We start from the raw sequence: 13,917 nt of genomic DNA, 5'->3' as shown, positions 1-13,917 counted from the left end.
GTTTGTTATGTTTCATGTATAATTCTATAGATGACCAGAAAATTTTTGGTTTGGTAATACTTTGTAGATGGATCAACAATGGATGTATAGGACGGACAAACGCTCCATGGAGTACATTAATGGCTCGTGTGGTTTTCTCGATCTAGCAGAGTCAAATAAGCAGCCGTCGGTTTCATTTGTTGTCCATCGAATTTGCAAAAAGAGAAGGATTACTCATCCAAAAAGACTATTCACACCCACATATACAGTTCGGAATTCGTGCCTAACTATTTCGTTTGGAACAAGCACGGGGAAAGAGGAGTTATGATGGAACATGATGATGATGAAGAAGATGATAACTACATTCCTGACTGAACTCAAGGAGGTGCCTTTGCAGATGCTGCAATGGGTGAGGCTGAAGAAGAGATGGTTGCAGAAGAAGGTCCTGGGCAACCCCTTTAGTACCGAGTGAAGGCTACACTCAGTACTAAAGGGGGGATAAAGCCCCATCGTCTTCCTCCCTCGTTCCCCAGAACACTTAGCCACTCCTCGTCGCCCTTGTTGTCCCCACCGTCATCCACACGTCGCCACGCCATCGCGCCGTCATCCCTACGCCATCATCCCCACGGCGCCCCATCCCCGACGTACGACACACCTATGATGTCGTCCCCTCCCCTGGCCGGATCCTCCGCCGTCGCCGCCCTGTCCTCCACGCCACCATCGTCCCCGTCGTCACGTGCCCCTACACCATGCGCCACAATGCATCCCACGACCCCCGGCTTGATTGGCCCACTGCCGTCGCCGGGCGTCGCTCCTTACATCGCCATGTCCCCACCCCGTCGCACCTTCGCCTCCTTCTCCGACACCCCGCGCTCCCAGCGCCGGCACCGCGCACCCCTCCTCCACCAGTGCGGCGTGCCCCCTCCAACCGCGACCGCTGCCTTCTTCACCCTCCGGCGCCAGCCCTCCACCGACACCACGCGCCCCTCCTCCACCGGCCACCGGCCCTTCTCCACCGCCCAGCTCCCCTCGCGCACGGCCGCAGGCGCCGTCTCTGCTAATGTAAGCTCGCGGCCGCGCTGACATCATCTTTTTTTTAATTTCTTTATTTTTAGGAATTTAGGATAAATACTATTCTGTTAATATATTGCTAGGAAAAGTATAGAAATGGTGTTAGGAAAAATAGAAAAAATTATAAGTAGTGTTGGTGAATATAGAAATTGTGTTATGAAAATTAGAAAATTTATAAATAGTTCTAGGAAATTAATGTACATTGCCATGCATTATTTTATTAGTGGAATACTAGAAAATGTAAACTGCCTACTACTTAGAATAACTCTTTTAATGCTACTTAGAATAATTCTTTTATTGCTACTTAGAATAATTTCTTTTATTGCTACTTAGAAATTGTAAATTTCTACTACTTAGAATAATTATTTTATTGCTACTAGCTATAGTATAATTATAGAAATGTGCATAAAATTGTTTTATTTCTACTAGCTAGAAATTATAGTATAATTATTTTATTGCTACTAGCTAGAAATTATAGAAAAATTTTAGTTATTATTACGTACAACATTGATTAGTCATTTATTATAACAAATTGTATAATTATTAGTCATTCTTTTTCATTGTCATATATATATATATAGTGTTTGAGATAGAATCCAGGGAATAATTTATGCGGATACTACGTATGTGAGTTCATCTATAGCTTTGTACGTCCCAAGCGTATAACTGACCACGAATTCAGAGTACGTATACAAATTTCTTAACAATAAATTAGTTTTAATTATGTAGATCTATTGATCTAATATAATAACCTTTGCTAATCACATAGATTATGCACACGAAGGAAGAACTCCTCGAGACGGAAAAAATCAGGGCCGTCAAGAACAACTCAGTGGATTTCTTCTGGACGAGGTAATAAATCTAGCAGGAGAGTTCCATAATGATGGATCAAATCTGCATCACCGTCAGGACTCGGATTCATAATAGTTGATCCAAAATGTTGAACTTGGAGAGTTGATGCAATGTAAAATTATTCATATATGTGTATGCACAATATATCTATGTATAATATTATAGATCAAATATAATTTTATATATTGCATATTAGAACTAGTATACATAAAGGAAACAAATACGAAATACTAATATAGAATAAAGAAACAGAAAAGAAAAAAAATTTAGTACCGGTTGGGGAGACCAACCGGTTCTAAATTGGCCTCAGCCACGCGTGCTGTGTCAGCTAATTTAGTACCGGTTGGTCTACCCACTTTAGTACCGACTTAGCAATACTGGTTGCACAACTGGTATTAAGGGGGTTTCGATCCGATATTGAAGGCGCTTTTCCCAGCAGTGAGTGTTTGTCTTTAAGTAGTTGTTGTTGTCTCCTAAGGAGATTTTTCATGGCATATGTTGTCAGTGGTGAAGGGAGGGGGCAGGGCCAGCCCCTCTATGGTCTGAAATTTTCCACTGAAAATTTTGAATTAGATCAAATTTTGAGAAAAAATAGCACTGTTGGCCCCCAGACAATGAGAAAAATGAGTCCCTGGCTCCGCCCCTGCATGTTGTAACATTCTTATGCACATCAGCATATGCAACTACCAGATTTTGACTTATGCAAGCTAATGATTGATAACCGGAACTTCAAATACTTTATCTCTTGCTAATTCCCTCTAGAAGTTCGTCAACCTATCCTTAAACAACATCAATTTATCATCCATGCAAATCATGATTTATCAATGTTTCACAATGGCTAAGACTTTTTTTGGTCTAATGCATAGCTATCGTTGCAATTTTGAAGAAATGTACTTATATAATCCGTGTTTTTTTGACAATGTCAGCTAAGCTGGTTTAGATTGGGGTGAAGATGAATTAGTTATTAAGCGTTGCATGTTTGCCTTGATGAATAAAATTGACATAATTTGGATTGGCGAATCAATCATGTTGATGTGCAAGCCAATATCTCAATAATCATTAATTGTTGCTACCTACAGAGAAGATATGTCATTGATACATATTTTAATTGTAATGACCTCTGCACCTTTTTAAGGACTAAAAACTTGATCAAACTAGGAGGAATTAATAGCATTTTAAATAAGAAGAAATAGAGATAAATTTTCCAGGATTATATAGTGATTTTGAGCCTACCTAGTGGCAAAAAAATTCTTACCCTGCACTAATATAGATGTGCTTATCACCGCTGCTCCCAAACCAACACCACCACCGGTTTTGGGGGTCGGCGGTAAAAGATCATCAGTTATGGTAGAGGGCATCACCGAAGGATGGGGAACCGGCGGTGATGCCCATTTAGAAAAAACAAAAAAGAAAAGAAAAAGAAATACCTGCAGCCCGCTAGCCGCCGCTGCGGCCCCGCCTCCTTACCGGCTGAGCCCCGTCCCCACCAACTGAGAGAAAAAGGGAGAGGGAGATAGGGAGGGAGGGAGCAAGAGAGAGAGCTCACCGTCACCGCCGCTGGGCCCGCCAGGCACCGCTCCCGCTGGATCTGCTTCTCCCTATGCGCCGCCGCCGCTCCCGCAGCTGGATCTGCTCCTCACCGGCGCACCTCACCAGCCGACGTCACAGAATCTGGAGGATGCTGCCACCGCTGCTCTACCGTGCTTGCTAGGGCCTCGCCGTGCCAGATCTAGAGGATGCCGCCGCGCCGCTCTGTCATGCTCCCACCGCCGCTCCGCCTCGTTGACCCATCGCTCCCCGCCGGCTGCGACCGCCGCTACTCACCGCGCCGCTGCTTCTCACCAGCAGATCTAGTCCGCTGAGGGGCGAGCAGAGGGGGGAGCAGAGGGGCCAGATATGAGGGGCGGTGAGAAAGGAGGGAGGGGAGGAGAGGGTGGTGGGAGGAAGGGAGGAGGAAGGAGAGGTCGTCGGGAGTGAGGGAGGAGAGGACACGGGAGAGGAGGGAGGAGAGGGCGGGGGGAGGGAGGGAGAGAGTGAGAGACTGAGGGGAAGAGAGGTCGGCGCGTGGGTGCAGAAGGGGAGGAGGGGGGTAGTGCGGACGTGAGACGGAATTAAGTGGAACGAAAGGTTATTTCGCGTTCGTGCACTGTTTCAGCGCCGGGTGGTGTTAAAATCCGGCGGTGATACTTTCACTGCCGGTTTTACCGGTGATGAAAGTGAGCATCACCATCGGTTCTGAGGGTTGCTACCCCCACCAACTTCAAAACTGGTGATAAAGCTCTATCACCGCCAGCCCACGCAAAACCGGCTATGATAGGCCGATGGTGATAGCATATTCTATAGTAGTGCTGGTGCATTGGCACAGGGCAAACTGAACATGGTGTCTCCCTTGCTTATGACTCAGCACCAGCATGGATCAGTGAGGGGTCTAGATTGACTTACTACCATGTGCTAATCTAGATTGGGATGGAGCTGATGCGGTTAGTTATGGGAGTTGTCTAATCATCATGTATGAACAAAAGAGAAGAATTTAAGCTAGTGAATAAATCATTGCAATATGCAACTCAATGTTTGGATGATGTTGCAATGATCATGTGCTTTGCGATCATTTGATTGAACAGGGGTTCTATATTCAATTACATCACAAAAGACAATCTAGAACTATCGCATCACAAAATGCATTGTACCTGAGATCACACTTATATAACCAAAAGGTACATTTTTTGAGCTTGACTAGATTATTGGACTTATCTCTAATGTACGTTGTTTATTAACCTAAGTACTAAGACAATCATGTGCCTTGATTACCAAATTATACTAACTCATATGATCATGTGCTTATGTTTTCCACTTAGCCCAAGAAAAATTAGGGAAGATTGACAATCTGACATGACATGTATACATGGTTGTGGTTTTCAGGCTTTGAAGAAAGAGGACAGAGTTAAGAGTATTAGAGGTTTTAAGTTTATCAGAGTTACGGGTCTTGTGTGAAACAAGGAGTTTATTTAGTCATTCTACAATTAGATATGCAATTTATACTTTAATTTGAACTGTAAAAAGTAGAAACTATAAGGGACAATAATCATGCATCTTATCAAATTGGTTGGCTCTATAGATAATAAGCCAGTGTTGTTCGAAATATGTTTGTCCTTTTATTAATAGAGATACTAATTGATTTCACAGAAATAATTGTGATATATAGTTCTTTTTCATTTAGATAGTACTGAACAAACTTCCTCCACCAGTAAGATAGGAGTACAACGTGCAACAGCAATGTGCCTAACCGCGTAATTTTGATCACTTGTATTGCAGTACTAATAGGTCTACCAATATTTGATAATTTCAGCTAAGCTTGTTTTGGATTGGGTGGATATGATATGTGAGCTAGGGAAGTTGCTTGATCATGTTGGACAACCAAAACGAGAAGAATTGAATCGGTAAATAAACCATTGGATTTGAAGTCAATGTAGTGTTGCACTTATCATCATGTGCTGCACTGTGTGATCGTCGGATTAAAGAAAGTTAATGGGAACTGTATTGGAATTTAACCCAATTTAGGTTTTTAAATTAGCAAGTGCCGATCCAGTCATGTGCCTTAACTAAAAAGTTAGACTAACCGCGCTAAGATCATGTGCTTCTGTTTTCCACCTAGCGAAAGAGGAAATCAAGGGAGATCCGCATTCTATCTGACACAACACGTTGTATACATGGTATGACCTCATGGGAGAAGTTTAGCGCAGAAATATGAGCCCTATGTTAAAAGCTAGGGAATTCGAATATAGAAACTTCACATAATTAATTAATTAAAACACCTCATAAACCCTGCAAAATTTACGTGTTGCAAATGTGCCTCCAATTAGTGTTTAATGAACTTAGCTTTCTTTCTTATAGAGACGGTTGAGCTCATTGAACTTGCGATATTCCCTCGAGTGTTTGAGAAGCGGTATTATTCTTGCCATCGTGTAGAAAACTTGCCGCCTCGTACTCCCTCCGTTCCAAATTATAGGTCATTTTAACATTTCTATATTCATAATCTTTGCTATGTACTTAGACATAGTTTATATCTAGAAATACCAAAATAACGTATAATTTGGAATGGAGGGAGTACTCCCAACCGACATGGCATTTCCATTGGCACGTTATTAGCGCTGAATTTGTTGACGGCACTACCATCTTTGTCCACTTTAATTTTCAGCCGGCAGACTGATGATAAGTTTAGCTGTGTTTTTCCACAAGATAATCAATATTCAAAAAATAACTTTGTCGCTTGGAATGAGCCAACGAGTTCACGTTTCGATCGGTTGCTCGACCGAACTTCAGAGTCACAGAACATGCGCAGGACAGGGTTTCAACTAATGCGGACGCAACTGCAGTTAGTTGAGTTCGTTGCCGCGGGAATCTTCTTGATGGAGGTAGACGAGTTAACCCCAACGACAAAGTCATAGAGCCTTGGAGGTGCCTGATGCATCATCTGCATGCATGTGCCTCGGTGGAACACGGATTTCCTGCGTTCCGACTTCTGACACACGGCAAGACCATTATTCCCCTAATCCCCTACCTTTTGTGATTAATAAACTCCTGCTCCATCAGTTAGCCTCCGCGCGCCTCGTTCTCTATTTAAGCACAGGCGGCCTCCGATGTCATGCACCTCATCCCTCAAGCTCAGAAACAGTTAGCCTCCTCGTCTGCTCCGTTTCCATCTCGTTCATTCTCTGCAGCTAACTCTGCATTGGCGTCCATGGATATGGCCAAGTCCCTGATTCTGTGCACAGCGCTCGCGGCGTGCCTCACGCTCGCCGCCGCCGGCTGGTCTCAAGGCACCGCCACGTTCTACGGCGGACCCGACGGCTCCGACACCATGGGTAAGCTTCCATGCATCGCATTTCGGTACAAAGCTAAGATTTATAGATGCACATTTTGCTTATTACTCGGCAGTCGGCACGTACTGATCCGATGCATATCCATGTAGGTGGCGCGTGCGGGTACGACAACCTGTACAACGCCGGGTACGGCGTGCTCAACGCGGCGCTCAGCCAGACGCTGTTCAACGACGGCGCGTCGTGCGGGCAGTGCTACCTCATCACCTGCGACGGGTCACGCCAGGGCGGCCAGTACTGCAAGCCCGGCACGTCGATTACGGTCTCGGCCACCAACCTGTGCCCGCCCAACTACGCGCTCCCCAACGGCGGCTGGTGCGGCCCGGGCCGCCCCCACTTCGACATGTCGCAGCCGGCGTTTGAGAACATCGGCATCGCCCAGGCCGGCATCATCCCTGTCCAGTACCAGCGGGTCCAGTGCAAGCGCAGCGGCGGCGTGCGCTTCAGCATCGCCGGCTCAAACTACTTCTTACTCGTCAACATCCAGAACCTCGGCGGCAGCGGTTCCGTGGGAGCCGCCTGGGTCAAGGGCGAGAAGACGGGGTGGATCCAGATGTCCAGGAACTGGGGCGCCAACTGGCAGGCGCTCGCCGGGCTTGTCAACCAGGGGCTCAGCTTCGCCGTCACCAGCACTGGCGGGCAGTACATTCAGTTCCTCAACGTCGCGCCAGGGTGGTGGCAGTTCGGCCAGACCTTCACCAACAACTACCAGAATTTCGCCTACTGAGACTTACAAGCAGGAGAGCAATTAGTATTCTTCGCCATTTCTTGCAATTCGGTTGAGTGGCGAGTGAGCGCTAGCTCATGATTTTGACGGAGCAAGCTCAACTTGTCATTCCATCCTTGGTGACCGCCTGACTGGCATCTCTCCTAGGTGATGCTCCGACTGCAGGAGGTGCGCAAAATGTATAATTTCGAATTTCCACCTCTTTGTGTATTTTTATTTCTCTTACAATTTTGTTCCCAATGTTTTTAAATGTTTGTTTTACTTGAGTCTCAAATATACATGTAATATTATAAATGAATTAATGGAGATTCATTGCTGAGTCAACAAAAAACCATTACCCTTGCATGACAGAATACGTTATAAATGTACCAGTACTGCAATATATTTCTGGATATTGGTGTGAATTCTCTGAACACTAAATTTAAAATATTTGCACCAAAAATCTACTGGAACATAATTTCGTATGTAGAAGGTAAGCATGCATAAACATGTAAATAGATATATAAAGATTTACAAACTTGATGGAAGCATCCAACAACATCCTTATCTTTTACTAGGGAAGTAAAGTGTTTGACCTCACAGGGTTACCAATAAATAAAGCGGTAAAATGTCAATATATGGCATGAATATATCATTGAGAAAATTAAGTTCATGTTGCCAGATCATTTCAATCTTAAACATCATCATTAATGTAGTTTTTTGTATTGGATGTATGTTGAAATTTATGGCAGATGATATAGGCGAATAAAGTTTTTTTTCTATAAAAGGTTATATTGAAAATTAAAATAGATGCTTCCTTAGAGAGTTGGGATGGTAATCATGTGCCAAGAGTTGGATTATTGTCAAACTGGCCTGCAACTTCATTTTTCTCGATAATGGGTCCGGTTTTCTACAAACTAGTGCAAGTTATAGGAAATATGTAGTTTAATTTATTTGATCTAGGGCATTATTTTTTATTGAAAACAACTGACTAAGGTAATAACTTATAGTATTCATTTTAATACAACATCCAAGAGTTCAAAATTTGTCCTCGCATTGTAGGCACATTTGGATGATTGCTTATTTCATTCTTTCCATAATTAACAAGATAAAGGTGGCTGATTGGTGAATTATTACTAAAAATAAGTTCATTGTTATATGCAACTGCCATTAAAAAAGAGCTAGACAACAGGGGTACACGTTTTTTTTTTACTCCTCCTAATATGTCCTAAAATATCTAGGATGCCTTGTATTTCATGGCGGAGGGAGTACATGTCAAGAGATAAATCCTATATATGGACCAGTTATTCCCACATCCCACTCTCCAATGGAAATACACGGAGCAATTATTAGTGCCATGGAACTAATAATTTTCTGTGTATTTCCATTGGAAATAAAATGCTCTCTGTTCTTGTGTCAGATGATCACTAATAGTGTCAGCATCTCATTGGGCACTTCTGTTGGAGTTTATTAATTGGTTAGTAGGTTTCTGACTTTTTGGTGTATCACATGCTGAAGGAGTGATTTTAGAAAGAAACAATCACTGTCAATTAGGTTTGTCATGCATCTGTAACAATGCTGGACTGGTTTACAAAAAAGCAGGAGTTTTGGTTGCTGTCAAATGAGTTACTATATACATAATAATGAATAGAATGTTCTGATAAACTTAATTCTCAGGTCCAAATCAAAATGGAAAAAAAATAATGTAATATATATCAACCGACAACAAATAAACTGATGTGCATGTACAGGTAGTAGAAACAAAATCGACAAAATGTGATTACACAGATCAAAATCCCAGATCAACCCCCACATTACAGACATACACACCCCATTAAGTCAACTGATGTATTAATTAATTTAATCCCAGAGGCAGGCACACGCACATGCAATTATGCGCTGTGAACTATTGGTAAAACTGGAGGTTGGTGGCGAAGGTCATGCCGAAGGTCCACCACCCCGGCACGACGTTGTTCATGTACAGCGTCTGGCCGCCGGTGGAGATGACCATGAAGGAGAGCCCCTGGCCGACGAGCGCCGAGCTGCACTGCCACAGCGCGCCCCAGTTCCGCGTCATGGCGATCCACCCGGTGTTGGCCCCCTTCACCGACATGGACCGGATGGAGCCGCTGGCGGCGACGTTGGTGACGAGCACCAGCTGGAAGTAGTTGAACCCGGAGATGGTGAACCTCACCCCTCCCTGCCTGGAGCACGGCACCCTGCACACGCCATGGTATGGTAATGTAATTAAGCTTGGGCTGTGTCGCGAGAGGCGGCGGCGGCGAGGTTTATCGATAATGCATTTACGACGAACGTACCGCTGGTAGAGGACGGGGATGATGCCGGCGCGGTAGATGCCGATCTGCTCCCACGCCGGCTGGGACATGTCGAAGTGTGCGCGCGGCGGGTTGCACCAGCCGCCGCCGTTGGTGGTGATGGCGTAGTTGGGCGGGCACAGGTTGGTGGCGGTGATGGTGACGGAGTAGCCGGGCTTGCACCACGCGGACTTGCTGGTGTCGCACTTGATGTTGTAGCACTGCCCGCATGACGCGCCGTCATTGAACAGCACCTGGCTCAGCGCCGCGTTCAGCACGCCGTACCCCTGGTTGTACAGGTTGTCGTACCCGCACGCGCCGCCTGCAAGCTCAGAATTGCAGAGTACCGTCAGGAACGAAGCTGTTGCAATGAAGCTCGCCATCTGCAGTGGCGGAGGCTGCTGGTTGCGACGCGGCGCGCCGACATGCTGCATTGGTAGCAGTACGTACCCATCGTCCCGGAACCGTCCTTGCCGCCGTAGAACGTCGCCGTCCCGCTGTTCCAGTACTGCGCCGTCGCCGACGTGGCGAGAAGCGCGGCAACGGCGACGAACTCAAGCAGCATCGCCGTGGCGCTGCCCATCTTGTTGGCAGCGATGATGGCACCTGTGAGATGAGCTGGGGATCTAGAGAGAGGACAAGAGAAGCTAGAAGTCGATCGGACGATGGTGGATGGATTGTTACGACCAGGACGGGCAGTGTACGGCGCCTTAAATAAGAGCAGGAGGACTGAAGCTGACGAGGCCGATACCATGGCAGGGAATGATCGGAATGATGGTCGTTGGCAGGGAATATAGGGCGGTGATTGCCCGGCGGCCCTCCTAAGTCCTAACGCTAGCGAAGCTCACATGCGCGTGCATATATGCAAATGCAGGGCGCCATGTCAAAGCCTTGACAATTAGGCGGGCGCCATGCATGTTGCGATGGAATGAAGATAGATAGAGGTCCATGCTGGATATGATGGTGCGCGCGCGCATGATTAGTGCCCAACTAACTCCTAAGAGAGACTGCCTAGTTCCATTAAGTAATGGGCACCGTTAGGTTTCATCATGCTGTAATGTCGAAGGGATCGCGAGCAGGGACCTCCCAGTTGCAGGATTAACAAGTCATCAAGGGCTCAGGATTCAGGAGGAGAAGAGCATGGCGAGATAAGAGGAGAGGGAAGGACCCCACATGGGGCCACGAGAGGCAGCCAAGTGGCCACATGGATGGCGGTTGGGGACGGAGGACCGTGCAGAGGCCGAGGTACGGTTGATTAGCAGCGCGCCGGCCGCGCGGTGATCCTTGTACGGCGTGTCTTGGCGCAGCGAAATGGGCCGTGACCCGTGGGTGTGGTGTGTCAGTGGGTTGTGGGTTTGTTGTTAGAAGGAGAGGATGATGCTAAATGGGCTAGCTAAACAAATAAACTGCTGGGCCCTATGTTTCAGCTACAGTGGACCGGCCCGGTACCTGGCCTGTATGGCCCAGTTACAAAGTATCTGCATAATGGATTCCATCCGAAAATTTTGCTTACGGCATCAGTCATTACTAGAACCACTGCTTAGTATAGTAGGCGAACTCATTTTTTTATTTTTCTGTATTACACTATCACCCCATCCCTCTGATCTCTCTGTCCCGACGTCTCTCTGCCTCCATGATATCCACCAGACTACCACCATTTCTCCTCATGGAACAAGCCGGCATCGCTCAAGCTCACCGCTCAACACTCAAACAGGGCACGCAGGAGAGTCGCAGTGATGATTGAAAGGAAAACGTGGTTATTTTTATGCCAAACACATTCTTAATACTTTTGTGCAAATCAAAAACGATTTACAATTTTTTTTATTTTTGAATTCAGAGGGTGTACATGGCTAGCTAGGCGCTAGCGTGACGTGGAGTCTGAGTTACTGCAATCAATCAAGTTACACATACAGACTGAAAACGAACATATCTGCACATGATTCAAATGCAATGCTCCAGCCGGAGAGCTTTTCCCAAATAATCTATCTACTGACGGCTTGAATGCTATAGCCAGCAGTCAGTGCTCCATCCTAGCTAGGCTCTAATAAAGTGCAGGGTGTGACATGACAATCAGTAGGAGAACTGCAGGTTGCTTATGAATGACATGCCGAACGCCCAGTTCACCGGCACCACGTTCTGGAACACGATGGTCTGTCCGCCGGTGGTGGTGACGCCGAAGGTGAGCGCCTGGCCGGCGATCCCGGCGAGCGACTGCCAGTTGGCGCCCCAGTTCCTGCTCATGGGCACCCGGTTGGTGGAGGTGCCCTGCACCCACGCGCTGGCCACCGAGCCGCTGCCGCCGACGTTGGAGATGAGCACGAGCTCGTAGTGGTTGAACCCCGTGATGGTGAAGCGCACGCCGCCCTGCTTGACGCACCGCACCCGCTGGTACAGCACGGGGATGATGCCGCCCTGGTAGACGCCGATCTGGACCCAGGCCGGCTGCGCCATGTCGAAGTGCGCCCGCGGCGGGTTGCACCACCCGCCGTTGTCGCTGGGGACCGCGTAGTTGGGCGGGCAGAGGTTGGTGGCCGTCACGGTCACGGAGACGCCCGCCCGGCACCACCGCCCGTCCGTCTGCGAGTCGCACATGATCTGGAAGCACTGCCCGCATGACGCGCCGCCGCTGAACAGCGCCTGGCTCAGCGCCGTCGTCGCCGTGCCGTACCCCGTCGAGTACAGGTTGCCGTACCCGCACGCGCCGCCTGTTTACATGCATCGTTCATTATGCATGGACCGTGCAGGAGAAATTGTTCTGTTCAATACTTGAAGGCTTGAAGCTAGGTAGCGCGTGCATATATAGGTCACGTACCCATTGTGCCGGAGGCGTCGCTGCCGCCGTAGAACGTGGCCGTGCCCTTGGACCAGGCCGCCACGACGGCCGGCGCCGCGAGCAGCGCGGCGACGGCGAGGAAGACCGCTAGAGGTCTGGGCGTCTCCATTGCCGCCGCTCCCTGCGTCACGAACAGTAGGATGATCAAGTGAAGATCGATCACACGAAAAGCTCACGATCGAAGAGGAACTGTTGACAAGTGGTGTGAGCTACTGTTGCTACAAGTCAGTAGCCCCGGCCCGGCGGTCTGTTCTTAAATAACAAGTGCGCTCGATGAGTCGATGGAGCTGACCAGCCGCTGAGGTCGACGGATCGGCAGATCGTGAGAACGAAGCCTGCAGCAGGCGAGATCGATCGCTCGATCGACGAGCGCACGACGTACGGCACGTGCGCGCGCAGCTACAGTTGCGCATCTCAGTCAGATCGATCGGCGGTGCAACTGCATGGCGACATGGCGTGGCCGCGTTCTGATCGGGTTCTCGAGCTCGATCCGGGGCTCGTTAATTCCGGAACGTAACATGCTTGTATGTATATGGCCATCTAGAGCTTTAGAGGATTCTGATCCCATTCCGTGTCTGTCGATCGATCGATCGTAGTCAGCTGCTCGATCTGACAGCAGCGGCGAGAAGAATCACCGAGTTCGGCGAGTATTATAAAAGGGGTTGAATTCTGTGGACAGAATGATCGGCGATGAACTGTCGGTCGCCTATTGGACGCGGTGATAAGCAACAGGCTGATAAGCAAGGGCTCGACAGATAGTATCACAGCGTCAGCTGCGTCGCTCTGACGACGAAGCTGCTGAACCCATTTGTTATTCGAACACCACATGCCGGTCACGTGACGAGTCCGGCGGCCGGCGGCCGGTGGCCCGGTGGGCGACCGAACACGCCGCGGCATCGTGGGATCGTGCCGCGATGGTGGGTGATTAAGTTAATCCAAGGAGTCCCAAGGAGGCGGCCGGAGGTAGCGTCCGGCCGGCCGGCTTCAGGACTCCGGCGATGTGGATTCTACTGCTACAACAAGCTTCGCCTGCCGCGCGCCAAGCTTTGTTGTGCCGACTGCTGCGAGCCTGATCGAGGCTGAGATCGAACATGCGCGGTGGGAAGAGGAGACCTCTGGTGTCGGGTGGGTCTCGGCCAAAACGCGCGCGGCACATGGCGACATGCGTCACGGGTGAGGCACACTGAGGCGTGCTGCATGCACCAGTGATGCCACCCGGCCGCCGGCGGTAACCTTGCTGCCGGAGGAGTATTTTGACTATTTATTTTCCGCGAGAGGAAGCAG

At 48.2% G+C, this 13,917-nt stretch overlaps 3 protein-coding genes across 3 annotated transcripts; 1 reads left to right on the top strand and 2 right to left on the bottom strand.

Moving 5' to 3' along the window:
* Nucleotides 1–6,562: 6,562 nt before the first annotated feature.
* On the top strand, nucleotides 6,563–7,840 carry LOC117837481 (expansin-A31). The gene is made up of 2 exons (XM_034717120.1): nucleotides 6,563–6,764; nucleotides 6,872–7,840. Exons 1-2 carry the CDS (start codon nucleotides 6,641–6,643, stop codon nucleotides 7,504–7,506), a joined length of 759 nt encoding a protein of 252 aa, XP_034573011.1. The 5' UTR covers nucleotides 6,563–6,640; the 3' UTR covers nucleotides 7,507–7,840.
* Nucleotides 7,841–9,175: 1,335 nt separating this feature from the next.
* Nucleotides 9,176–10,728, bottom strand: LOC117837479 (expansin-A28). Its single transcript, XM_034717118.2, has 3 exons — nucleotides 10,251–10,728; nucleotides 9,804–10,122; nucleotides 9,176–9,704 (listed from the first exon to the last, which is right to left on the bottom strand). The coding sequence occupies exons 1-3, from the start codon at nucleotides 10,552–10,554 to the stop codon at nucleotides 9,392–9,394; spliced, it is 936 nt and encodes a 311-aa protein (XP_034573009.1). The 5' UTR covers nucleotides 10,555–10,728; the 3' UTR covers nucleotides 9,176–9,391.
* Nucleotides 10,729–11,643: 915 nt separating this feature from the next.
* On the bottom strand, nucleotides 11,644–13,273 carry LOC117837480 (expansin-A15). The gene is made up of 2 exons (XM_034717119.2): nucleotides 12,613–13,273; nucleotides 11,644–12,505 (listed from the first exon to the last, which is right to left on the bottom strand). Exons 1-2 carry the CDS (start codon nucleotides 12,740–12,742, stop codon nucleotides 11,871–11,873), a joined length of 765 nt encoding a protein of 254 aa, XP_034573010.1. The 5' UTR covers nucleotides 12,743–13,273; the 3' UTR covers nucleotides 11,644–11,870.
* Nucleotides 13,274–13,917: the final 644 nt, after the last annotated feature.

The sequence above is a fragment of the Setaria viridis genome, chromosome 9, assembly GCF_005286985.2.
Source record: "Setaria viridis chromosome 9, Setaria_viridis_v4.0, whole genome shotgun sequence".
NCBI lineage: Eukaryota > Viridiplantae > Streptophyta > Magnoliopsida > Poales > Poaceae > Setaria > Setaria viridis.
Note: the sequence above shows the minus strand (reverse complement) of the source record. Positions and strands in the feature narration are given on the sequence as shown.

What these genes read in the sequence shown, in the direction of transcription:
- LOC117837481 (XM_034717120.1), top strand. Translation starts at nt 6,641, where the DNA reads ATGGATATGGCCAAGTCCCTGATTCTGTGCACAGCGCTCGCGGCGTGC. An exon ending in CGACGGCTCCGACACCATGG is followed by an intron (nt 6,765 to 6,871) that starts GTAAGCTTCCAT and finishes ATATCCATGTAG; the next exon opens with GTGGCGCGTGCGGGTACGAC.
- LOC117837479 (XM_034717118.2), bottom strand. Translation starts at nt 10,554, where the DNA reads ATGGTATCGGCCTCGTCAGCTTCAGTCCTCCTGCTCTTATTTAAGGCG. An exon ending in GGACGGTTCCGGGACGATGG is followed by an intron (nt 10,123 to 10,250) that starts GTACGTACTGCT and finishes CTGAGCTTGCAG; the next exon opens with GCGGCGCGTGCGGGTACGAC. An exon ending in ATCCCCGTCCTCTACCAGCG is followed by an intron (nt 9,705 to 9,803) that starts GTACGTTCGTCG and finishes TGGCGTGTGCAG; the next exon opens with GGTGCCGTGCTCCAGGCAGG.
- LOC117837480 (XM_034717119.2), bottom strand. Translation starts at nt 12,742, where the DNA reads ATGGAGACGCCCAGACCTCTAGCGGTCTTCCTCGCCGTCGCCGCGCTG. An exon ending in CGACGCCTCCGGCACAATGG is followed by an intron (nt 12,506 to 12,612) that starts GTACGTGACCTA and finishes GCATGTAAACAG; the next exon opens with GCGGCGCGTGCGGGTACGGC.